The 23567-nt window shown below is 39.0% G+C and overlaps 7 protein-coding genes across 7 annotated transcripts; 4 read left to right on the forward strand and 3 right to left on the reverse strand.

Annotated features, from left to right (window-relative positions):
- Positions 1–985: 985 nt before the first annotated feature.
- Positions 986–2933, forward strand: PHYBLDRAFT_87880 (hypothetical protein; the record flags this gene model as incomplete). The annotated part of the gene is made up of 10 exons (XM_018443679.1): positions 986–1071; positions 1152–1302; positions 1385–1519; positions 1589–1713; positions 1769–1823; positions 1892–1972; positions 2038–2167; positions 2233–2540; positions 2623–2733; positions 2802–2933. Coding segments are annotated over 10 exons (1314 nt in total), but the record flags the coding sequence as incomplete, so codon positions are not given.
- A 441-nt stretch (positions 2934–3374) lies between these two features.
- Positions 3375–4695, forward strand: PHYBLDRAFT_157053 (hypothetical protein). Its single transcript, XM_018433555.1, has 2 exons — positions 3375–4123; positions 4185–4695. Exons 1-2 carry the CDS (start codon positions 3417–3419, stop codon positions 4504–4506), a joined length of 1029 nt encoding a protein of 342 aa, XP_018299078.1. The 5' UTR covers positions 3375–3416; the 3' UTR covers positions 4507–4695.
- A 28-nt stretch (positions 4696–4723) lies between these two features.
- On the reverse strand, positions 4724–7446 carry PHYBLDRAFT_62088 (hypothetical protein; the record flags this gene model as incomplete). Its single annotated transcript, XM_018440897.1, has 3 exons — positions 4724–5767; positions 5907–6530; positions 6601–7446. 3 exons carry the CDS (start codon positions 7444–7446, stop codon positions 4724–4726), a joined length of 2514 nt encoding a protein of 837 aa, XP_018299079.1.
- A 1013-nt stretch (positions 7447–8459) lies between these two features.
- On the forward strand, positions 8460–10348 carry PHYBLDRAFT_97048 (hypothetical protein; the record flags this gene model as incomplete). The annotated part of the gene is made up of 10 exons (XM_018443996.1): positions 8460–8521; positions 8586–8616; positions 8727–8806; positions 8857–8971; positions 9031–9186; positions 9256–9558; positions 9657–9758; positions 9827–9969; positions 10052–10217; positions 10271–10348. Coding segments are annotated over 10 exons (1236 nt in total), but the record flags the coding sequence as incomplete, so codon positions are not given.
- Positions 10349–10669: 321 nt separating this feature from the next.
- On the reverse strand, positions 10670–11925 carry PHYBLDRAFT_138587 (hypothetical protein; the record flags this gene model as incomplete). The annotated part of the gene is made up of 6 exons (XM_018430026.1): positions 10670–10935; positions 10997–11032; positions 11137–11229; positions 11305–11519; positions 11584–11767; positions 11832–11925. The coding sequence occupies 6 exons, from the start codon at positions 11923–11925 to the stop codon at positions 10670–10672; spliced, it is 888 nt and encodes a 295-aa protein (XP_018299081.1).
- A 162-nt stretch (positions 11926–12087) lies between these two features.
- On the forward strand, positions 12088–13853 carry PHYBLDRAFT_62091 (hypothetical protein; the record flags this gene model as incomplete). The annotated part of the gene is made up of 8 exons (XM_018440898.1): positions 12088–12179; positions 12446–12530; positions 12576–12581; positions 12949–13083; positions 13123–13238; positions 13341–13364; positions 13576–13653; positions 13838–13853. The coding sequence occupies 8 exons, from the start codon at positions 12088–12090 to the stop codon at positions 13851–13853; spliced, it is 552 nt and encodes a 183-aa protein (XP_018299082.1).
- Positions 13854–14163: 310 nt separating this feature from the next.
- On the reverse strand, positions 14164–20214 carry PHYBLDRAFT_17470 (chitin synthase; the record flags this gene model as incomplete). The annotated part of the gene is made up of 6 exons (XM_018437321.1): positions 14164–14829; positions 14904–16222; positions 16296–17489; positions 17575–17668; positions 17743–19585; positions 19895–20214. The coding sequence occupies 6 exons, from the start codon at positions 20212–20214 to the stop codon at positions 14164–14166; spliced, it is 5436 nt and encodes a 1811-aa protein (XP_018299083.1).
- Between the last annotated feature and the right edge of the window lie 3353 nt (positions 20215–23567).

A 23567-nucleotide genomic window follows, 5' to 3' on the forward strand; every position in this document is an offset into this window, starting at 1 on the left:
GAAATATATAGCCCTTTTTTTGGTTTTTAAACATCTGCCTTGTATATACAAAATGTACAATAAGCGCTAAATGTTCTATTTTTGTTAATATCAATAAACTACATTCTACTATTGCAAGCTAAAATTAATAATGATTTGGACCGAGAGTACGATACAAGCAGGTATATAAATTGAATTAGGTTCTCAATGGTGGTGGGAGAACGATTGATAAGCACTAATAATTTGTGTGTGAGCAACTTGAGGTTTTTTCTTCTTAAAGAAATAAACAAGTTCACGTTCGTTATCGCACCCAAAGATTATATAAATGATACTTATAATTATGAACGTGAGGATAAAAATATTTAGAGAGAGCGTTTATAGGTGCTCGCCGATAAAATAAGTAATTAGCAGGACGAGAACCCTGATATTAAAAATGACAAGATAAATAACTTGCTGGATTGTGGTACAATAAAAACCTTATGAAGCGAATAAACTGTAATGGGAGGCGTGTCGGGACACAAAACACGATCGCGTTCTGTTAAAAAAAAATTGGTGGACTGGTGATAGTAGCTTGACTCCTCCATTGACATTCATCATGTCGAATTCAACACAACGACAGCTCTCTCGAGCAATTTTTAATGTATTCAAAAAGAGGCATGGATTACACTTACAGGTCGATGCCAGTCGATATCTTGAGGATCTATTAGAAAATGATGACCAAGTGACTGAATCGCTTGAGAAGATCGTCAAGGCTTATAAAAAACGATACAATGGTAGAGATTTCAAGATCTATTTTTGTCTGAGCACTAAATCGATTAAATGATTAACATGCTATTATTTCAAAGAAAAGGCAATGACGATCGTGGACAAATCGTCTCTTGTTGAAGTGGTCGAGTCTTTACAGACGTCTGCTGCTGCCTCAGCTGCACTTACACCTTTTACGAGGCCCGACGAAGATATTGACAATTCACTTCAGAGTCTGTCGATTAATGAAGTCAAGGAAGCAATTGATATCGCACAACACTTCCATGTTGTAGACTCGTTTGATGTTCCTCGACTTACTTATGATTATCATCGAAAAGCGTTTACAAAGTAATTATTTTATGATGCATGTATGGGATAAATCAATAATGATGTTCTGACAAGGAATGATTTATCTTACTCGGTTATAGAGTATCCGAACCCCCTAGTCTTTTGGCTTCTCCAAGAGAAAAGGGAAACATGTTTTGTGAGCGATTGAATATTATCCGACAGAGATTACTTAGAAATGAAAGCTTTTGCGCTTCATCAGCTCAGATGTCAGATAATGATACTTATTTGAAGGTAATTGAAAAATGTATTTGACTAACCTCTGAAATTAAGAGGCTAACAATGAGAATCTTTATTTTTACAACAAAAAAATTAGATTACACCCATTAAATCTTTGATTGGACACGATCGTGGGCATTTTCTTTTATTTGGTATGCTGACTCAGTTGGAAGAAGGCAAAATTTTCTTGGAAGATGAAGATGCGAATATCGAGTTGGATCTCTCTAATTGTGTAAGTGAATATACATGTATGTATATGTATATATATATATTTTGCACGGTATCTAATTATAATAAACAGCTATATGGAGAGGGACTATTCACAGATAATTCATTTGTGATTGCAGATGGTGTTTACGGAGAGGATCATATTTTTCATGTAGAAGAAATAGGTTTCCCACCTCCTGAGAGTCGAGAAGTAACAGAGTAAGGGAGTGCTATATACTCTAGTTAGGTATCTAACTTAATACATATCCTCTAGTTCCGTATTTCCTCATGTCGATTTTACTGGATTACCACAGCCTTTGATAGAGAATGTAAGATGCCAACTATTTCTTGGCTACATATGTGTAATCTAACCTGTGGGTTTCTTATTATCAAATAGCATATTCTCAAATTAGAAGAAACTTCTCATAATGATGTATTTTTCGTTATCGTCTCAGATGTCTGGTTGGACCAACCCAAGGTAAAGCACAAAGGATTAATCTCCTATGTCTACTATATTACAGCTCTTAATTATGCGTGTGTTAGGTTATGAATGCACTACGCAGAATGTTTGAGGGTTATGACTCTACAAAAGTGCCATTGGCATTCATTCTGATGGGAAACTTCACCAAGAGACCGTTTAGTTTTTCTAGCAATGAATCTGCTCAATATAGAGGTAATTATACTTTACTAGGAAGAAATTGTAGGCTGATGCCTTGATCTAATACAAATTATTTTTAGATAATTTTAGCATACTGGGTGATATGATTGCTAGTTTCCCTACACTTGCCACACATTCGTATTTTGTATTTGTTCCTGGAATGCACGATCCTTGGGGAGGGAATACCTTACCGCAGCCTCCAATTCCGGACAGCTTCACATCCCGCATCAAGCAGAAGGTCCGAAAGGCCATCTTTACTACCAATCCTTGTCGCATTCGTTACTGTACCCAAGATATTGTGATATTTAGAGAGGATTTGCTATCTCGACTGTGGAGAAATGTCTTATTAAATCCTCAATTGGGCACTGTGTCCGAACCTGAAAAACATGTAAGTTTGATATTTATATCTATATATATAAGGTTCTGGATTGGATTTTTTGGTTTGACTAACTTGTTTTGTACAAATACAGCTTATTCGTACTATTATTGATCAAGGCCATTTGAGCCCCTTGGCTATGTCGGCGCGCCCCATTTACTGGGCCTATGATCACGCCTTGAGACTCTATCCACTTCCCCAAACAGTAAGCAAAACTTTCTATCTAAAGTTTGTATTATTATTATTTATTTGGCTAACATGCTGAGTTTGTAGCTTATTTTGGCTGATCAATGTGCCAATTATGGTGCCACTTATGGAGGAACTCATTGTATCAATCCTGGAAGCTTTCCCAACTCAGATTTCACCTGGACAACTTATTTTCCTGCATCTTGCACTTCCGAGAAATGGTAAGCGTGGTTGTATACGTTTAACAGCTTCTAACTAATATCCTGTTGTATTTCATTCAGTGCACTTTAAGAAATTTGCTTATTGAGATCCTTGCTCTTAATTTTATATTTCTCTCTTAAGCTCTCATTTCACTGTTTCATTCTGTACATAGAAACCATACCCTTTCTAATCATAGATGTGGTCTTTTCCCCCTTTTTTTATTTTTCTTCTTTGCCAACAACTAAAAGATATATATATCATTCTTTATATAAAGAAGAAGAAAAAAACTCTTTATTTTGTTCTTTGACTGTCCGAACCGAATGGGCTTGAGTCCGTACCACCTTCGCGGTTGAGCCGTGTGTTTATAGTTATTTATATATAAATATATACAGATGTGCTTATAGTTGTCCGCTTGCTCCCGGGCATTCTTTTTCTTCTTATTTGCAACCTCTTTTCTCTTGTTTTTATTTATTCTTATAAATACTTGGATAGGATCCTGCAATGCCAAATTTTAGTGCAGAGCAGGTCGCAGAACATGCGTGCGAGAGTTCTTGCTGGATAATCTACAAGAATAAAATCTACGATGTAACAACATTTGTGGGTGATCATCCAGGAGGTCAGGACATTGTCATGCAATTTGCAGGCACGGATGTCACAAATGTCATGTCCGATCCCACCTTGCATGTGCATTCGGATGCTACTCAAGATATATTGAATGAGTATTATATTGGCGAACTCCTTCCTTCCAAAGAAAATCCTGTTCCTGTCACAAAACCTCTTGTTACCAAGGCAAAGGAGAAAGAAACGTTCCTCGACTTGCGCAAACCATTATTTCCTCAGTTGTGGAACGCGACTTACTCCAAAAAATTTTATCTGGAGCAGGTTCACCGACCACGTTATGTACCTTATTATGTACCATATTTCAGTGACCCAGCCATGGATGTCTTGTCGCGGACGTCATGGTATATGGTACCTTTGATCTGGATTCCGTTTGTGGTCTATCAACTGTGGTGTTCTCTCAAAACAGGTCACAGTGATGTTATGGTTACAGGTGTGACATTTGCGACTGGTGTATTGTTCTGGACATTACTCGAGTATTGTCTCCACCGTTTTCTATTCCATCTTGATGATCTATTGCCTGATCACCCGAAAGCTTTATTGGTACATTTTACCTTACATGGTATCCATCACCACATGCCAATGGATAGGTAAGTACAGCACAATAATGTTTACATGTACAAATCCTTATATGTATAAATTTTCTTCAAGATTACGTCTGGTAATGCCTCCTGCGTTGACAGTCTTGATTGGAACGCCTGTCATTCGGCTTGCTCACTTGGTCTGTATACCAAAAATTGCACATGGATTTGTGGCGGGCGCATTTATGGGTTATATCCTGTACGATCTTATACACTATTACCTCCATCATGCCCAAGTGTTTAAAATCCATTTTAAAGAGATGAAGAGATATCACATTGCACATCATTACAAGGAATATGACAGCGGGTTTGGCATTACCTCCAAGTTGTGGGACTATGTGTTTGGCACAGTCTTAGTTATGGATGAAAATAACTCGGTTAAGACTCTTTAATCAATACTATCATTTATTCTCTTTTGTTTTTCCATTTACTTTTTGCTGTCGTTACATTCTTTATATTTGTATATTTATATATAAACCCCTGCTCTTTTGTTTTTATTCTTCAATTTAAAAACATGCTTATATATATATATATATATTTATAAATTTATATATTTATATATACATACACTATATATAATCATTATGTCTTCCACTATTCTGGTTTACTTTAATCTACTCTAGTAGAGGAAATTGTAGCCTCTTCTTCAGAAATTATAGTATCATACCAGGACCCATATACTTTGCGATGGTGAGTTGCGAGTCTATACAGGTTAGCACATACTTCAGTGAGAGGTTGGAAGACATGCTCAAGTCCCTGACTTGCAGCAGCAGCAGGAGTAAGGGTTTGTGGGGAATTAAGATAGCTTCTTATGATAGTAGCAACACGACGAGTAAGCAGCAAATAAATTGTATCAGTGTGAGAAAGTGTCTTGTCTACCATGGAGCGTACAAGTGGCTTTCGCTTCTCATCAAGACCTCTTTGGATTTCAAGGGAAAGATTATCGATGGTTGTAGTGTGGTCTTTGAGGAGCTCGAATAGGGTAGTGGCAAGCTGAGGGGGGTCGGCAGGAGAACCAAAGTTCTTGGCAAGCATAAGCAAGCATGCGACAATAACAAGAGCCTGAATATCATTCTGATAACCAGTAAGACGGTCCGCGTCCCACAATAGCGTCTCGGGAACAGTCTCGGAATTAATTGTGTCGGAAGCAGTAACTAGTGCTACAAAAGCATCTTCTATAACAGCCTTGTGAGATGGTCTGTTGAGGTGTGGCTGGACATTTTCTGGATTACGCTGACTAGAGATATCGTGGAGACGGTGGAATGCTTTACATAGCCAAATGTTGGTGATAGGCATTTCCGGGTTGTTAGATATGGTCTTAGCAAAGAAGTCCTGCTCATACTCGACTCCAATCTCGACAAGGTGAGGACGGATAGCAGCCAGTTTGAAGTTAGCCAAGTCAAGTGCCATAAAGTCCAGGAGTTCCAACAGCTGTTGTATTTGGACTATCGGCTGACTACCTTCCCGAATGGCGGCAATAGCTTCATCTCTCACGGGAGCACATAGCTGAGCAATTGCATCAATTATAGTTTGGATATACTTGCTCACATCCAAAGTATTATTAGCAGCCTGTTGTTGAATTAGCTCTATATCCATGATTTCTAATATTGTTTCCCGCAAATCACCATCAAGAGGTGACAAACCCAATAGGCGCTGATAAAAAGAAAGTTAGTAATAAACAATAAAATTATGTGAATTCAAATGTAATCAAATTAAGATTAAAATTTTCTTAATTACTAATAATTATATAATAATTATATAATAATTAGTGATCATTACACACGGGGCTTACCTCACGAACGTCAGCCAATAGGCCCGGTAAAGAACTGGTGTCTCCATTATCTAGTTCATTCTCTAGTTTATCAAAAAAGGCTTTTGTGGCTATTGTCTTGACGTGCTGCTCGAGAGGCGTAATTTCTTTGTGTTGCAACTTGAAATCAGGGCTCACAATCAGCTCGTGAGCAAGACGTTCATTAGGAATATTGGAAAAGGGGCCAAAGATAGTTGACAAATCGGGTTTGTAGACGGGTGCCTTATCCTCTTCTTTATCTTGCTTCACTTCTTCTTGGGTGCCCTTTTTAGATTCCAAGTTGTTTAGTCGCTCCAACGAGGCAGGGCCTCCGACCTGAACAATCTTGGCTTTGACTTGTTCAAGTTGTTTCTCAAGTTGGGCACCAACCCCTTCTACATCATGCTCTTCTAGGCTACGTTTCACATTAGATAGTTCGAGATAGTATGTGATCATATCCTCAACCAGTTTCTTTTGGTCTCTCTTCTTCCATGCTTCAAACAGGCTACGATATCTTGTCCAGCTTTCAGCAAAGACTCGCCTTTCGACTTGTCCAGCGTGTGGGCCATGGGCAGCCATCCAAATCTCAAACTGTACTAGTACATCTTTTGCACTAGTCAGCAAAATCTATTAGAAAGATATGAGTCATCATTTGACCAACCAAATAAATACACAAAATGATTGTTTTTTTTTTTACCTGTTCTTCACTACCATTCCTGTCTTGCAGAATCTCACGTGGACACATAAGCATCATATAGGCTGTCAGGAGAATGCGTGCCCGTCGTCTACTATCCTTATCGGCTAAAGATAGCGCTATCGAGAGCATTTTAGAAGTTACAGTTACTACCCTCGATTGATGGAGAATACGGCCAAGTTCATTAAAATCGACCTGGGAAGTCAAGGCTGGAAGACCAAGAGATTGGTAGGCTTTTAACAAAGAACTCCAGCCAACTTGTTTCTTTGTGTGTCCGGTTTCAGGGCAGGTTTTCACGGAAATCTTGGGAGACTGCTTGCTTACTCCTTTGGTCTTAGAGGTCGGTCCAAAGCTCTCTTCCTTTAGCGGCTGTTTACGGCGACTGGCCATCTTGGAGGTTCGCAGGTCTTGAAGGCAAAGCCGTCTGGCTTCGGATGCTTTGAGGCGGCTCTCGAGACGGGCTCTGAGACGTTCTTGTTCAGCCTGGTGACGGCGGATATTCTGACTAGCTATGACCTTGGCTCTTTCAACAAGGTTCTTACTAGCCATTCTCCTTTCCTCCATTTGCGTACGTCGATTAAGCTCGGCAGTTTCAAGAGATTTTAGAATCGATATCTTCCGATGCTCACGTCTTGCCTTGACCTGTCGTACTACGGATTGGACTTGTTGAAACTTTTGATGAAGTTTCTCTCGTCGCTCTTGCAAAAAGGCCTCTCGCTTTAACTCAGCAGTCTCAAGCGTAGTCAAGGACTGTTGCTGAGGGAACCTTCGTTGTAGATGGAAGGGTTTTCGGGAGGTGTGGAGCTTATCAGCATCCACAGTGTAGAATCCTGAATTTTCTGGTGTCATTGTAGAGAAGAAAGAGATAAAGAGTACACAAGTGAACAAATGAATTCATATAGCCCCCTACGTCTCACGTGGCCTGTCCGTTTTTTACCTGTTGGTATTTATGCTAAGGTAAACAGTCTGTCCAATCACAAGCCAAACATTTTCTGGTATAAAAATTAATTTTTTTTAAAAAAAAATGCTCTGAACAATAAGCGAGTGAAATGATTGCATCATCGGCCTGTGCAACGTCAGACGAAAGATGTCTGTCGATCGTGTTCCCAAAGAGGAGACTCTGGCATGCTTTCTTTCCCCGCCCTCCATTTCCGCGTGCTATTTCCTCCCCGTTAGAAGCCATAAACAACAGATTCTGGTCATCCCCCTTTATTTATTTTTTTTCTTCGTCTTTTTGTTTGCAATCGTATAAAAACCTCGTCATGTCGCCCGCCACCATCTTCCAACCCCACACTACTAATAGCAGAATATCACCGACAGAACCCAAGCGACCATCACTTCACGCAAGTGCATTCTCAGACTCCATCTCAAAGCCCATCTCCATGCCTGAATTAGCATCAGAAGCACTTCGACTGGATCACTCGACCGCTTCTTTACCACAGTCCAATCACTTCAGAAGTACCAGCAAAAATTCTGATAAACGTCTCTCTCTAAGCTTACCACAACGATCACTTTCTCCACCACCAGACACTGACCCCTCAGCATCATCTTATGCAACCCACCAACGCCAGCGACAACCAGAAAATGGACTTAAAGTCGCTATTCCATATACCCCCTCTGAATTTCCTCTTGTCGATAGTCCCATTGCCGATCCTTCCTTATCCCCTCAGTCAAAGATCATAAGTGGAATCAGACCCCCTTCAACCTTTTCAGTTGCCACACCCCTTCGACATACTACGCCTGATCTCGGTGATCTTGATCCTGACGAACAAGCTGCCCTTGCTGCCGAGATAAAAGCAAGAAGAATTGCTCGAAGAGTTTCAAGGCGAATTGCCAGCCCAGAAGATTTGTATGATCTCGAAGATGAAGAGCGAGTTGCAATTGGCACGCGCGTTGCAGAAGGGCATCCGAATTATCAGCTCATGTAATCACATTTGTACTATGTAGTAATTTGTAAGATAATAGGTACTCATCTACTTATTATCTAGGTACGACATGTTAACAGGCATCCGTATTGCTGTAAATATCACCAACTTTATGATTATTATGATCAACAGTAAGGAGCTCATCGGTTCCTCTCCCTTAATTTTTATTTTTGTGATTCTACTTTGGGTTATGCTTTTTATTAGGTTGGGCGAGTTTCTGCAAAGATAAAGCGAGATCTGACTGAAGAAGATTTTCGAGCGGCTCATAAACTAGTGTTTGATGTGTACGTTGCTCTGTGTAGCCACCATATGTGTTAATTTGTGTATTTCGTAGCACTGGCACAGAACTTACTCCAGGTGTTAAGTATGACTTCAAATTTAAAGACTATGCGCCCTGGGTGTTCAGAAACCTTCGCGAACAGTTCCATATAGATCCTGCTGACTATATGGTAAGACGAATGTCTTGTTAATCCTTAAACGTAATAAATAACTAAATTACGATCCTTAGATGTCACTTACAAACAAATATATTCTGTCTGAATTGGGCTCACCTGGAAAGAGTGGGAGTTTTTTCTATTATTCTCGAGATTACCGCTTCATTATCAAGACAATTCACCACACCGAGCACAAGTTTATGCGGAAGGTTCTTGGCAAATATTATCAGGTAATGATGATAATGGGAGGTATATGGTTTGAAGTCAATTAGGACAGTCGTTGATTGGATCATTGACAGCATGTATGTGAAAATCCGAATACACTCCTGTGTCGCTTCTATGGTTTATATCGTATTAAATTACCGCATGGGCGCAAAATCCATTTTGTGGTTATGGGGAATGTTTTTCCGGCAAACAAAGATATTCATGAAACTTATGACCTTAAAGGGTCTACCTTTGGTCGACTTACTCCCGAAGAAGAGATTTCCAAAAATCCCCACGCGGTAATGAAAGACCAAAACTGGGTTCAGCGACACAAAACGTTAGAATTAGGGCCGTTAAAGCGTGAACTTTTGATTACACAACTCGAGAGAGATGTAGAGGTAACACCTAAAAATCCATAAGCCGTTCCCAAGTAAACAAGCAAAAAAAAAGTGACCAAATCCCCTTTTTCTTCCTTTATTTTTGGATTTATTTATAGCTCCTGAAGCGATTGAAGATTATGGATTATAGTCTATTGATCGGCATTCACGACTTGTTGCGTGGCAACCGAGAAGGTATCCGTGATCATCGTCTTCACATCGTAAAGGTAAACAAAATAAAATAGAGTTGTGTAACAAGGACCCTCAACTCCACTTCATTTAATATTAGCCCGATACACGCCCGAGTGATCGTGACTCTAGCAGTCGAGCACACAAGCGAGAAAATAAGGCTGACATGGTACGAAAGGCTCTCAAATCAGTAAATCCTGTCCAGCTATCATCCTCTGAACTACCAGAAAGTCCATCAGACGAGTAAGTGTATGACTATTGTCTGCTTTAATAGGTCATTGTTGTCTATTTGGTCATTGTTGTCTAATCGGACATTCTTTGAAAGACGTCGATATTGTGTATTCTATGCAGAAGAAGGTGGATTTTTCTCAACTGGGCAAAACAATGATCCAGCAGATAAAATATATTTTGTTGGCATTATTGATATATTGACACCTTATAATATTGTCAAGAAAACCGAGCATTTGTGGAAAAGTTTAACTCAGGACAAGGTAAGAGCCACGATTACATACACAGTATCCCCTTTTAGTAACATTTAATACAGCATGCAATTTCTGCTGTTAATCCACTCGAATATGGAACACGATTTATGCACTTTATGAAAAAAACAGTTACCCGCACGGAAAGTGCTCCTAATTAATAAGCCAGTGAACCCATATCAAACCAATCCATTTCTTTTTTCATTAGACATATCTATATTGATATATATTTATACGCTGTATTTATGCATTTTGTTTGGATACATATTTTTTTTTGAATATATTACTACTCTACTCCTACTACTTACTACTTGCTATTACCATTACCATTAATTAAAATAATATCATCATCATCATATTTAATAATAATAATAATAATAATATCATTAATAATGCTACAGAATGAAAATTAAATGTCGATAGTCCAAGTAGACTTTAAATAATAGTTATTAATTTTTTTATTATTATCTACAACAAAGCAGTCTTTTCCAACGAGAGGTCCGTGCTTTCTCTTTGGGCGTATCCTGAACTCCAGAATTGTTTTTTTCAGGTGGCACATTACGTGTGCTACCTGTGTGATGAGCACTGGCCTCATCGAACCTGGTAGGCCCCCCAGCTGCTTTCTCAGTCAAAGCTACATCTGCTGCCTGTTTGGCAGCTAAAGCACCCTGGACTGCATTGGCATTTCTGCCACCAGGGGGAAGTTGACGGGAAGGGACTTGTTCGATCCCTAGAAAAGATGTTTCATAAATATGCTACAACTTTTATAATAATAAGATGCCTAAACTTACCGTGGTCCTCTTCGATCCCATCATCAACAATAGCCGCTTTATTATGAGAGAGAGAAAATTTTAGTTAGTTATTTTTTTTTTAAAAAAAAAAGCTTTTTTCTGCTTTTATACTCTAATTGAACAGTAGTAGATTCTGTTACCTGAACTGCTTCTCTTGGTTGCTATGAGAGAAGCAAATTCTTTGGCTTGCACTATGCCTTCCTTGTAGCGAGACGACATTTTCTCAGAAGGCGCTATATTATATTCAAAGCAAAAAAATTAGATGGCTGAACTATGCTACCAAAAGCAATATACAGCTTTACACATACACGCTTTTTCTGGGCCCTCTGCTTGTCGAGATCTAAGAATCTGCAAGTCTGAAAACCCATAAGAGATGATTATCATCCCATGAGGGAAACCGTAATTTACGGTTCCGGTTGGGATGTTAACCATCTCACCTTTATTGATACCGATAATAAAGGTGGCTGTGGCTTCTTGTTTGAGATCTCTGGCTTTGCACCCATCTGTCCCGATCATCATCACACTATTAAAATAATATGTAAGACATAATGAAAGGAAATAAAAGTGCTACGAAGTCTATGTTTTACAGTTTTGTATCTGTGGGTGAGTGTGCTTGATGCCAAGAAGGATCAAGAACAAGGCTGCTGGCTTGACTAGGATGTTCAGCATCCATGAAACTCAAGCCGTATTGTTGGATTGTCTCTGATAAACCTTCTTTGTTTTTTGTATTTGAGACAAATACTGTGGAATCGATCCCTTCCTCCTTGAGACCTAAGACAGTTGTTTTTAAGACCAATCATAATATTGTCTTGATATGTGTGTGTATGGTCCTCACCTTCCTTTATTGCAGTAGACATGATGAATAGATTCTCATCAATGTTAAACAAAATCACATGGATTATTGCTTGTTTCTTGAGTTGTTCAGACATTATTATATATAAAAGTTAATAGAGAGTAAAAAAAAGGGAAAATACAGAAAAGAGCTGCACTAGACTATGGACCTTTTCTTTTATGTGAAACGATTTGTTTGAAATTAATGAATCTCAGCACCTTAGATATTCTTCCATGCGTTTGGTATGTAGATTAATGACATGGTTCGTGTGGTACCCATACTCAGGCTACAAACAAATCCTTGGCGGGTAAATAAGTGTTTTACTTTTGATTTACCACATTTGATCATATAGTAAGTATCTGTGCTACCATTCTGTATATGTGTATAATCTGATGGGTATTGTTTGAGCTCCTACTGCAAAAATATTCTGCTTGTAGTTTAGCCAACTTTAATATATTATTAGCTCTCTTCTATTCAGATGCTTGAGCCACTAATAATACTGTCATTCTAACCGATGTCATAGTATTACCGAGTTTTTTTTTCACTCTAGTTTAAGCCGTAGCTTAAAAACTAATACAACGTATGTTTCCCAGTTTTTCGTTCTATACTTTATATAGTCTTTACGTATTTTCCTACGCTAGTTTTAGGGGAACGACGTTTCCTGGTGGTAGACGACATTTTGATTTTACCGGACCACAAAGTGTGACTTTTTTGCCGCCATGGAATAAATGATATCTGGTCCCTAAGGACCAATTCTTATTATAAAAGTTAATACAAAGCTAAGGTACCGAGTATCGGTATCGAGATTTTATTTTGTGCTTTGAAAAAAAGAAAAAGAAAATGCTGGATGGTAATTACCTAACAGTTGGTGCTTTCAAACTCTGGTATTATAGATACAATAGGTGAAAGAAAGAGAATGACATGATACGCGTAAGAAGGCCAATAAATAATAAAATAGCCAATAATATTGCGTCACAAAGTGTGTAATGACAACAACTCCTTATAATTTTCTGTATAGACAGCTATTTATACAGAGTTTAGTTATGATTAATTATTATGAATTTTTAGGCCCAAGTAAGTTTAAATTTAGGGCCCAAACATCTATTAATCGAATATACAGGATTTGTTTGTTTTTTTTTGTATGAGACAACATTTCGTTATTAAATTGCCCAAAAACAGGCCGTATTTTCCAAAAGAAGGGGAAGTAGGTGCCTATGGAGAGATTGATGAGCACTCAAGGTGTGGGGACAAAGTAGTAAGTTAATTCGTACAATGAATGTGTTGTATTTTTCAGGACACGCCATTTTGCTCTAAAGGATTGGAGAAAGACACCGGGTCCCGGACAAGTAGTCACAATGAATTAGTCCGGCTAGATAGAAACGTCGTACCACGCCAGGAAATGTCGTCCCCGTAAGATTGCTGGTTTTCCTGCGAGCAACGCTTACGATAGCCTGTTATGCCAACGGGCTAAACCAATAACTCGGGAAAAAGCTTTTATTTATTTCTATATAGCAGCTATATTGTAAAACACATCGTGTAAGAACAATAGCATTCCAAAAACCGGGGTTTTTTTTTATAAATATGAAAAAAAAAAATAGATTTTTCTCTACTGGCCATGACATCATAAGAAATTGTATAATTCCTCCAATTAAGGCAATTTATCATACATAATGGTTACTACCGTCCTCTGGCTCTTTTGATCATATTATTGTCATTTTATTTTACATATAAAACTATGTGGTGTAAGGGTAGCCTACCTAGTTGGTTACAATGTCCGTACATTTTTTTGGGTATTTTCTCTTATGATCTTTCCGGTAATCTTTATGTATGTTACAGTAATTTTAATCAATTATAAGATAGTGTCTTGGATCATTGGATACAGGCATTTGATATACAGTATTATATGAAATATATTTAAAGCCTTTAAATTGAAGTTTACAAATAGAAAAGCAGGTTTTTTTTTTAAAATATATATATATATTTATTCATATGCTTATAATTAACAATAGAATGAATATTATGTAGCAAAAATATTAGTTTATAATGCGTGTATATAAGAGAAATTATGAATAGGACCAATATGCAATTTGTTTCTGACTAGTATATATTCCTTCAGGATACATATATAAATAAAGATCAATTAAGTGTAATAAGAAAGAAGGAGAAGGGGGAGACTGATTGATTTATTTTGGGTTTTGTTGATAATCACGACGCAATATAGAAAATGATAATAGAAATAATAATAAAGAGAGATAGAGAGATAGAGAGATAGAAAGAAATAGAAATAGAGAGAAAGAGGGGAGATTGTGATGTATGAATAGAGCGAAATGATGCTCTAGAAATGAAGAGCTTCTTCGATACAGTAATTAATAAAGTCTTTTCTATACGCCATGTCGATGCCAAAATGTCGGCTAAGCTGTTCACGGACTTGTTTTTTAGTCATTGTCATAAGATCTGCTGAAGCGGTAATGCGTTGGACCTCGCGACGAATTTCATCATCAGTTGGACCATTCAGATAAGGTTCATGATATCCGCTCGCAACATCACTGTATAATGAAGGCGAACTCATCATTGGCAGCTGTAGGGGAGGTAGGACAGATGGTGCCCTCAGATGGGCAGGTGAATAACGGAAACTAGCGGCGTCATTGTAGACTGTTGCCGGACCTCCCTTAACACTGGCTGGGTAAGGTGGGTAGGCTGGTGGTGCTGGTGATCCAAATGTGCGTCGACTGGTTGCAGTTACAGCAGTGACCTTGGTTTCAATGGATCCACTTTCCCAGATTTCATTCTCATGGTCACTCCATTTCTTGAGAGGGATGGTCTTGGGGTCAAACCGGCCTTCGTCTACTGGGAGTGCCTTCTTTTGGCCACCTTCACCCACGACCACACGAGTGTTACCCCATGAGAAATCGTCAAAATGCCAGAAGGAGTAAATAGGGATAAAGAAGGAGAATATAGGAATAGCAAGAATATATACAATCATCCAGCCAATATGTTCCCACTAAAATAGAATGATAGTAATAATATTAAAAACAAGTAATGTGATTTCAAAAAACAAAACACAAAGTGTCTTACCTTGCGTCGAACGATAAAGATAATGGCCTGAAGACCATAGATACCACCAAGCGTAATAATAGAAATCATAGGTACTTGGCCTGCATTGGTCGCAAGCCGATAGATCAGATAACCAAGATAGCATACAACTGCAGGCATTGCCAATGTACTGAGGAGATCGAGAATTACTACAAATCGCATAGAGAAACAACAGAAACCACATAGCTGGGGTAGGAAAATGAGCTCGCCGAGATTGTGAATAGTAGAGTTAATCCATCGACGGCGCTGAGACAGCAATACACTCCAGCGGTCTGGGGCATTCGTTAAACACGAAGCATCGGCAGTGAATTTGGTCTTGTAGGTAGGGAAGTGCTTGAGAATAAGAGTAGTCAAGTAACGATCCTCACCAAGATGGAGCAAGTTTTTCTGATGAAGTGTGTTGACCTTGTTTTCAGAGTAGTCCTCGATGACCTGATTGCTCACCAGTAGAGGCTGATTTTTTGCCGGTGATCTGATACGGTACATACAGAAACATCCGGGAAGACAAGTGACGGAACCGAAGAGAGACTCGAAAGCCTTGGCAAGGAAATGGGAGATGTAGTATTCATAAACCTGTATCATGGTTACCCAACTGTCTTTCTCGTTCGACAGGGCTGTTTCACCGCATAGGCCAATAATTTTGCTGTCATGGACAAAGCACGAAACCATTCGGTTCAAAGACTCTGGCATGACCTCTGTATCAGCATCCACCATGAGTACAAACTCAAAGAAGCTTGGGTTAACACCAATTACGTTCTTGATCTGGTGATATATTTCGAGTTCCATGGGTGTCATCGCAGACTCAAAGTGTACTTTATTCAAGAAGCGCATCAGCACCATCTGAGAATCACGCTTTCCTCTGTTTCCTGGTTTCTGTCTTTCTGAAGGGGCGCCAACTTTGACAACAACAACGTATGGTACGACGTGGCCAGAACATTCATAAAGCCCAGAGTAGATCTTACCCATGTTGTGCTGCTTCATGCCATCACCAAGCGAAAGGAATGAAAGAGGCTCTGGGTCAATGTTGGGATCAACACCGAGAATGTCCAAGACAATGCGAGGAGTTGGTCGATCGTTACCACTACCAACCAACATGCCATCACAAACTAAGAACAGTAGTTTCCGCTTGTCATCATATCGAAGAACGGCAATGGAATCAATGGTCATTCTTAATGACTCTTCACTCTCAGTGTAACATGGCACTTGACAGATAATAAATTTGTCGTAATCTTCTGGTTCACGGAAGGCACCAAGCTGAAGGGCAGCAATAAACTTGAAGACGATTACGGTACACAAGAAACCTTTAATGAAGAATAAACATATGATAAGTAAAAAAAAATTGTATGTTATATTCTTGTTTATAGTCATCCTTACCTGTAATTATCAGCAAAAAGTATTCTGCAAACTGACACTGAATAGATCGACGTGTGTCTAGCTTGCCGACAAAAAAGAGATTTCGCAAGCACACCAACTGCCTTGTTCGGAGCTCTTTTTCGATAGGAAGTGCGTCAAAATGAGCTGAAATGTCTGTACCAGCCAACTGTCGGAAGAGTTCGATAATGGTATTGTCCATAAAATTCAGGTCCAAATTTGGGGGTGGCATTTGTCCTTCAGGGGCACGAGGAGCACGGCCACCCATCAGATAGTATGTCAAATCATAGACATCTCCATGAAGAATAGCCCATTGTCTGTGAGTGCTGATATCACCGACGCTCACAACATTGGTGGCCTGTCGCAAGATATCCGAAGGTTCATATCCCATAAATCCAAGTCGATAGTTCTTGCGCATGTAGACCATCTGCTCGAAATACCAATCTGGGCGGTAATCGTTGGTAAAGAATCGGAAATCATGGTAGGCAGCATTTCGGTCTGTCAAGTTGGCTTGAAAATCGAGCACAATTTCATCAGAAACAACACCGGTAGTACCATCGCATAGAGCAGAGACCTGAACTGGAAATAAATTTGTGGCGTCCTTGCCAGCATAGTCAAATAGTGTACTGTCAGGAATGACCTCAGAAGCCCAATGATGTGGCGCAAATTTTGTTAGATCAAACACTTCGCCGCGAATGGCTACATATGCACTTTGTTTTTCGGATTTGCTTTGGAGTTCGGAGAAAGAGTAGACGTCCTGTTGGGGACATATCAGGGGTCCGAAGAAGACGATAAAGACTACCATTGATGCTGAGAGGAGGAAGATAAGGATGCACAAGGCCAGTTTTTCACGCCAGGCTAGACGGATGTCTTTACGCTTCATACCACCACAGTATTGGAGACAGGGAGAAGGAACCCACCAGGTCAATCCCCATACGAGGATGAGCCATTTTCGACGTTCGCTTGATATTTGATCTTGTTCATCTTCGTGCTCTGGTTCGCCTGGAGGAGGGTACTCGGCTTTTCGTTCGATTTCAGTAGGATCACTTTGACTTGGAGAGAAAAGATCCGAGGCGTGAAAGTCATTTACTGGACTGGCTTCGTCGAGGAAATCATCATTAGACATAGCCGAAGACACTTGGTCGTCATTAAAAGAGTAGCCATCGAAATTATCTCGGCGATGGCGCAAAGACATTCCTAATGAGTGAAAGGGTGAGAATATGTTAGTACGTTATCAAGTGGCATTATTAGTTGTATGTTGGTATATATATTTTTATTTTACCTCCTGTAGGTATCTTTGTCTTCTTAGAGTCTGATTTCTCTGTGCTTCTCAATTCGTCTTCCAGAATACGGAAAGCATTATTTGAAAGATATATCTGACAAACAACAACAGTAGCTGTGGTTTAGAGTTATATTCTTTTATACGATTATTGAAAAAAGAAAGCCTCACCTTATCACGACCAATACCAGCATATGTTTCATTCCATCCCAATGCATGGACGACCAGTTTACACCTTTCTTTGAGCGTTCCGGCTTCGATTGATTGACCCAGAAGCATTGTTAGGGCAATGCCATATCTATCAAAGAACTCGTCCATAGGAAATATGGTATTGTAGCTAACTCGCAATCTTCGGATTAACTCTGTAAGGCGGAAGCTTGATATCTGAACAGTGACCTTTTTGGCATCACAAGAATTTGGTAATGAGAGCTCGTTGGGACGCATACACAGAACGAACCAAGGTATTGTGTTTGATAATGCCTGAGTAAGATCTGTGATTCCATTCATGAGTTGGTCCACGACAGTTGGTACACTTGAGTCACTCAATCTCGATGCAGTCTTATCATCCGATTTGTCGAGATTTGTTGGGGACTGTAGGGGGCGGATACCAAGTTGGGGAGATGAGACGCGGTTGCGGATGCTGTAGTCTTCCTCGATCATTGGTTCATTAAACAAACTGGCCACAAGTCCATTGGTGGTTGGTGCACTATATGCATTTCCACGGAATAAGGCGATAAAGTCATTGCACAGGTAATCTTCGTTTCTGTCCATGAGCCCACGAGGATCGTAGGTTGTCTGGGCCCAGAAATGCTGGATTGCGAACAATCGAGCACCAGTGTCACTCTTCTTAAATGAAAGCAATATCCCATCTGAACTACTGCGATTTGCGTTGGCAAATTGATCCAACAGAACATCGTCTGTCGGTCGGGAACCCTGTCGATTGGCCTGAGTGTTTAGGATGCTAAACAGACCTTTAGCAGGGTGGACAAGTAAATCGACTGTGGCGGTATTTGTTGGCCAAGCTTCCATGGGCATTGGTACACCTTGTTCAGCATACTCGTGTACATCACGCTCGAACAGACTTGAAAGCATGAACTGGTGGATTGATTCGGTAATGAAGTTAAAGGCCAGTTGATCGAATGATGCATGAGCCGTGGTACGGACGGCTGTCATGCCAGGTGTATCCAACAATCCTATCAAACTGTGGGACCCTTCCTTTGCGGATAATTTGTCGTTGATCTGTTCTGTCAACCAGGTGAAGACGAGTACATAGAGTGTCTGGGCCAGTTCATCTCGCTGAATTGTGGCCTGAGCAGGATCAAGAAAGAGAGTAGTGATATCCCTTTTGATCAGCTTACTTTTATAAGTGAGGGTGCTCATCAAGGCCTTTGGATCGACACCGAGTAGATCCGCAGCTGTGGTAAGTGCATCCATGTTCTTGATAATTGCTGCGTCTTGTGCATTGTTAGGGTCTTCAATGAACACAAGGTTACCAAGGTGAAGGATTGCAGCTAAGACCTGGAAGAGCTGTGTGACAGTATGTTTGTGGAACAGAAGGGTCTTTAGTGCTGCTCTGAGATTGACGTAATTTTGGCTGTCGTCGATTGATGAAGCCCGTGCGGTCGATGTCCGAGCCAGATAGTGGTAGGCAGTCCAGTCAGACAGGCCTAATCGGGCTTTTTCTTCAGGAGAGGCACCCGAAAGGACAGCATAGAATACATGGAAATTGCGTTCATCCGGGGCTGCCATAGTGACGCGGTACTTCTCTAGAGCGTAGGGCATGAACTTTGCGCCAGCCATGCGGCCTCTTTCGGTAAAGTGAACTTCTAAGTACTGTGCCAATCTAGATGCATTATCATGCACAGTTGTCTTTGCATTTCCAAAGAGATCGAGTAAGACTTGACTGCTCTGCAAATGCTGTTGGAGGCGTGTTTGCTTTTTGTGCGTGCTGAGGGCAATAAGATGTCCGACTGCCTGACGGAATCTTTCAGACTTTCCACTTCCACTCTCACCACTACAAATGAAATTGCCGTCGTTGTCGTCGTTGATGAGGTTGTTTTTGGTGTTTTTGAAAGGGGGAGTGAAGGGGGTTTTTTTTGTTGGTTTGTTAATAATTATAATTATAATTATTTGGTAAATTTATATATATTTGAGTAATATTTTGATAATGTCAATGGCAGTGGTATTGATAATAACATGGTCGATCCATGTTTTTTGTTGTTGTTTTTGTTGATGTTTTTAATAGTAATAATAGTAGTAAAAAGAAACAGGCGCCCATTTAGAAAATAAATAATAGTAAATGATTGTAAATTTGAATAATTACCTAAATAAGACAGACTGGTTGATACTTGTTCTTCGCATATGAAAATAGGCATGATTTACAAGCTGGAAAAGATGAGGTTCTCGCCATTGATTTGCTTTTGCGCACTGAGTGTCTTTGTACTCTGCTACATAGTCGGCCGAAGTACTGGCGAGGGGTCCGTCGTGCAGCTTGTAGGGGTTTAGGGCAATGAGAACTGCCCGGTTGATACTTGTGTAGAAATGGTCATTAAGATACCGTTGACGAAGAACCTCAGCAATATCATTTGGTGAAGGATCTGGTGAGAGTTGAACGAGATCGGTTATGTGGCTTGACTGAGTCATGGTTAAGGTCTAATAATGAGATGTTAAGGTTGGATATTTGGCAGCTCTTTTCTTTTTTGGCTTTTCTTTCTGTGTATGACTTATTGACATACATTATACGAGCACTTGTACTCTATTATGAGTAATTAGGTACTGGTCTTGTGGCGTTGCCTATTGATATACTTGTTTAAAGCCAAGAGATGGGAAGGGGAAACGGCTTGGGTTATTTTTTTTCTGTTATTAGTGTGCTACTTTTACAAGAATTAGGGGGAATAAAGAAGAAGCAAAGACAAAGACATTGGATTGAAGAAGCTGGAATAAAAACGCAATCTCCTTAAAAGATACCCCTCCTCCTTTCCTCACCCTCACTGGCAAAGGAAGAAGGTCCCCTTGCACCGCGACAAGCAGCATCTTCTCCGTGATTTTCCAACCAGCCCCCCTCGTCTCGTTTCGATCTATGCTCTTGGTTTGAATGTCCGGCAGGCTGTTGCCAAACAGGAAGATCGTCTAGACCGAATGATAATATACGATGTGTGTACCTTGCCACATCTGCAAATGTGTGTTTGTGTGTGTGTGTATATAGCTATATACTTGTATATTTATAAACATATAAACGCGCGGGCACACAGGATAAAATCATTCATTGCCCACAATTTTTTAGTGGCCTTTGATACTCTAGAAAAATTGCCACAAACTCGGAAAAGGATTGTCGCACAGATGATCTCCTCCACAAGATAGACAGTCTGTCTAAATAAGACCCTAAAGATCCCTTTCAGACGCCAAAAGGAAACACTTTTTATACACTTGCGTGATGTGACTCAGCTTCTAAAGGACGCGATACATGCACACCTACTGCAGAAGGCCGCAGCATCTTTGCCCAATTGTTTTACATTTCGATTTTTTGGCAAAGAACTCTTTCGTTTACCCAAGACAACGTATACCATATCATTTCGCTTTTGTTTTGTTTTGTTTTTTTTTTCTTATTCAGGGTCGATTGTGATCGGACTCTTTTGTGTAGCTCACGTACACAACGTAAAATGAGAGAAAGCAGCAGAATCTAATGACTGTGGGTTCAGCCCTGGATCAGAAAAGTAATCGTCCCTGATCCAAGTGAATATGTATAGTTTTGACTCTTCTTATGTGATCAAATAAGAATATGGTTTACTTGAAAAGTGACATTCCAAACGAAGACTATATATATTGTTTAATGGATTGATATTTGAATTAAATTACATTACATTACTTTTTTTACAATTGTGTACACTATTAAGCAATAAAGCCTATAACGCACAGCCCTATTATTGTTGCCTCCCACGGGCAAAAGGAGATTATATATATATATATATATATATATAAAAGAATATAAAAATATTACAAGGGGTGTAAGTTGTTTTATAGCATATAGGTGTAAAATTGCCCTCGATTTCTGATATTTGGCTGCAAGAGTAAATGAGGGCTGGATACATATACATATACATTACATATATATAGTCGTGTATATCTGTCTAGGCTGACTTTTATGTTCGAAGTGCCCTTGATTATCATCCAAGTATTCCAACAACCAAGAAGAAGACGAGATATATCTCAGTTGAACCTTTTAAGCTTTCACTGTTTCTCTTTCTTTGATAATAGAAATAAGATTATTATCAGTATTATTATTGGCTTCTTTGTCTTACTTGAAATTTCAGCTACTTACCTAAACATACACTTTCCGAGTATTCAGGATTCTTTGGTGCATTGAATTACAATATGGTTCGTTGATTTCAACGAGAAAGTCAATGTCCTGATAGAGTATTCTTAAAAGGTATTTTTAAAATTATATATGTAGATACATGTCGCTTACTGAAAAATAAAGAAGGTTGCATGCAGAATAAATCTCAGCTACACTCGTTTTTCTTTTTTATATCTAAAATTCAAAGTCGCGACCCGCCAATATGTAATCCGCATCCTGACAAAGATGGGAGTAGCTTTTGGCCCAGGAAACTTTGCGCATGATGACAAATCAGAGGCCGTATATACAGAAAAGACTGTCGCTCAAGGAGACTTGACAATCCCACCCGTATATAAATATTTTGACTTTTAAGATGCTAACCAATTCTCTTTTTTTTTTAGAGAAAATATTTTATTTTTGCATTTCATTTATACACCTTTTCTTTTCAATATGAATAGCTAGTCTTTATATATTCATAAGAAGAAGATACACAAAGCCTTGTTGCTGGAGATAATTAGTGGAATTAGACTTTGGAATGGTATCCGTAATACATATATAAAAAAAGTGTGTGCCCTTGGAACTGTCAGTTTATATACCGATTAGTTAGGTACTCTTGTTCAAACATAATCATGTGTCTGTTTCAACACACACAAATGTGCCATCCAACACTAATATTCGTTCAAATGCTCCAGTATCTGAGAAGAATTGCACAACATACATTGGCCAGGACAAGGTTAGGTTTTCTTTTAAGCTGATGATCGAGAAGTTTGTGAGTATATCATCCATTTTGAGCCGGCTATGAATACATGTTTGTACAGCATAAAAGGTGAGTACTAAAATGCGACAGTGGCAATTTTTTTAAAATATATATATATATATACAGTTAGTAGCTATGGTTGTATTCTTGGTAATAAAAATACATTGACAGTCTTATATTACTTGAACTCGACATTTTCTTTAGCGATTTTAAGGTACTTGTATTATCCAAAAAAAAATGTTAGGCTGGTGTAAAAATGCTATTATGGTAATGTGGACTCTTGAAGAATAAAGAAGAAGAAAAAAATATGCTTTTCTTGATACATGACTTTCGTATTAATATGAATAGTAGCATGGTACGGTTAGAAAGAAAGAAAGAAAGAAAGAAAGAGAATTTGCTGCAATAGTCACCATATTAAAAGATAAAGCTGTATGGGCTGCCGTACTAGGTTCAGCTTCTGCATCGGGCATTATTAATGGCATCTTGAAACTTCGCACAAGTACCGGCAAAGAAAAATAAATAAATAAAAATTGTCATTCTCAAAAACTGCTGCTACTACTACTACTACTCGACCAAATTTTGGGATTTTAAAACGCAAGAAACCTCCTCTTGATGAAAAAGTTAATAATCGCATGAATTTATACAAAAGTACATAATACTTGGAATCAAACTAGTTTACTTTGACTTCATTTTACAGATATGTTGTATTTATATATATATATATATATATATATATATATAGCTGTAATTACTCATAAGTAAGTGGACTACACTAAAGCAGCTTTTATTTGTACAGATAAAGATATTAATAAAAGAATACAACTTCTTTAAATGTTCTTGTGGTATACACACCACAATTGAGTGAAGAACAGACTCCACAACCAAACACTGGCTCCTTCTTACTAA

The sequence above is a fragment of the Phycomyces blakesleeanus genome (assembly GCF_001638985.1).
Source record: "Phycomyces blakesleeanus NRRL 1555(-) unplaced genomic scaffold PHYBLscaffold_1, whole genome shotgun sequence".
Lineage (NCBI taxonomy): Eukaryota > Fungi > Mucoromycota > Mucoromycetes > Mucorales > Phycomycetaceae > Phycomyces > Phycomyces blakesleeanus.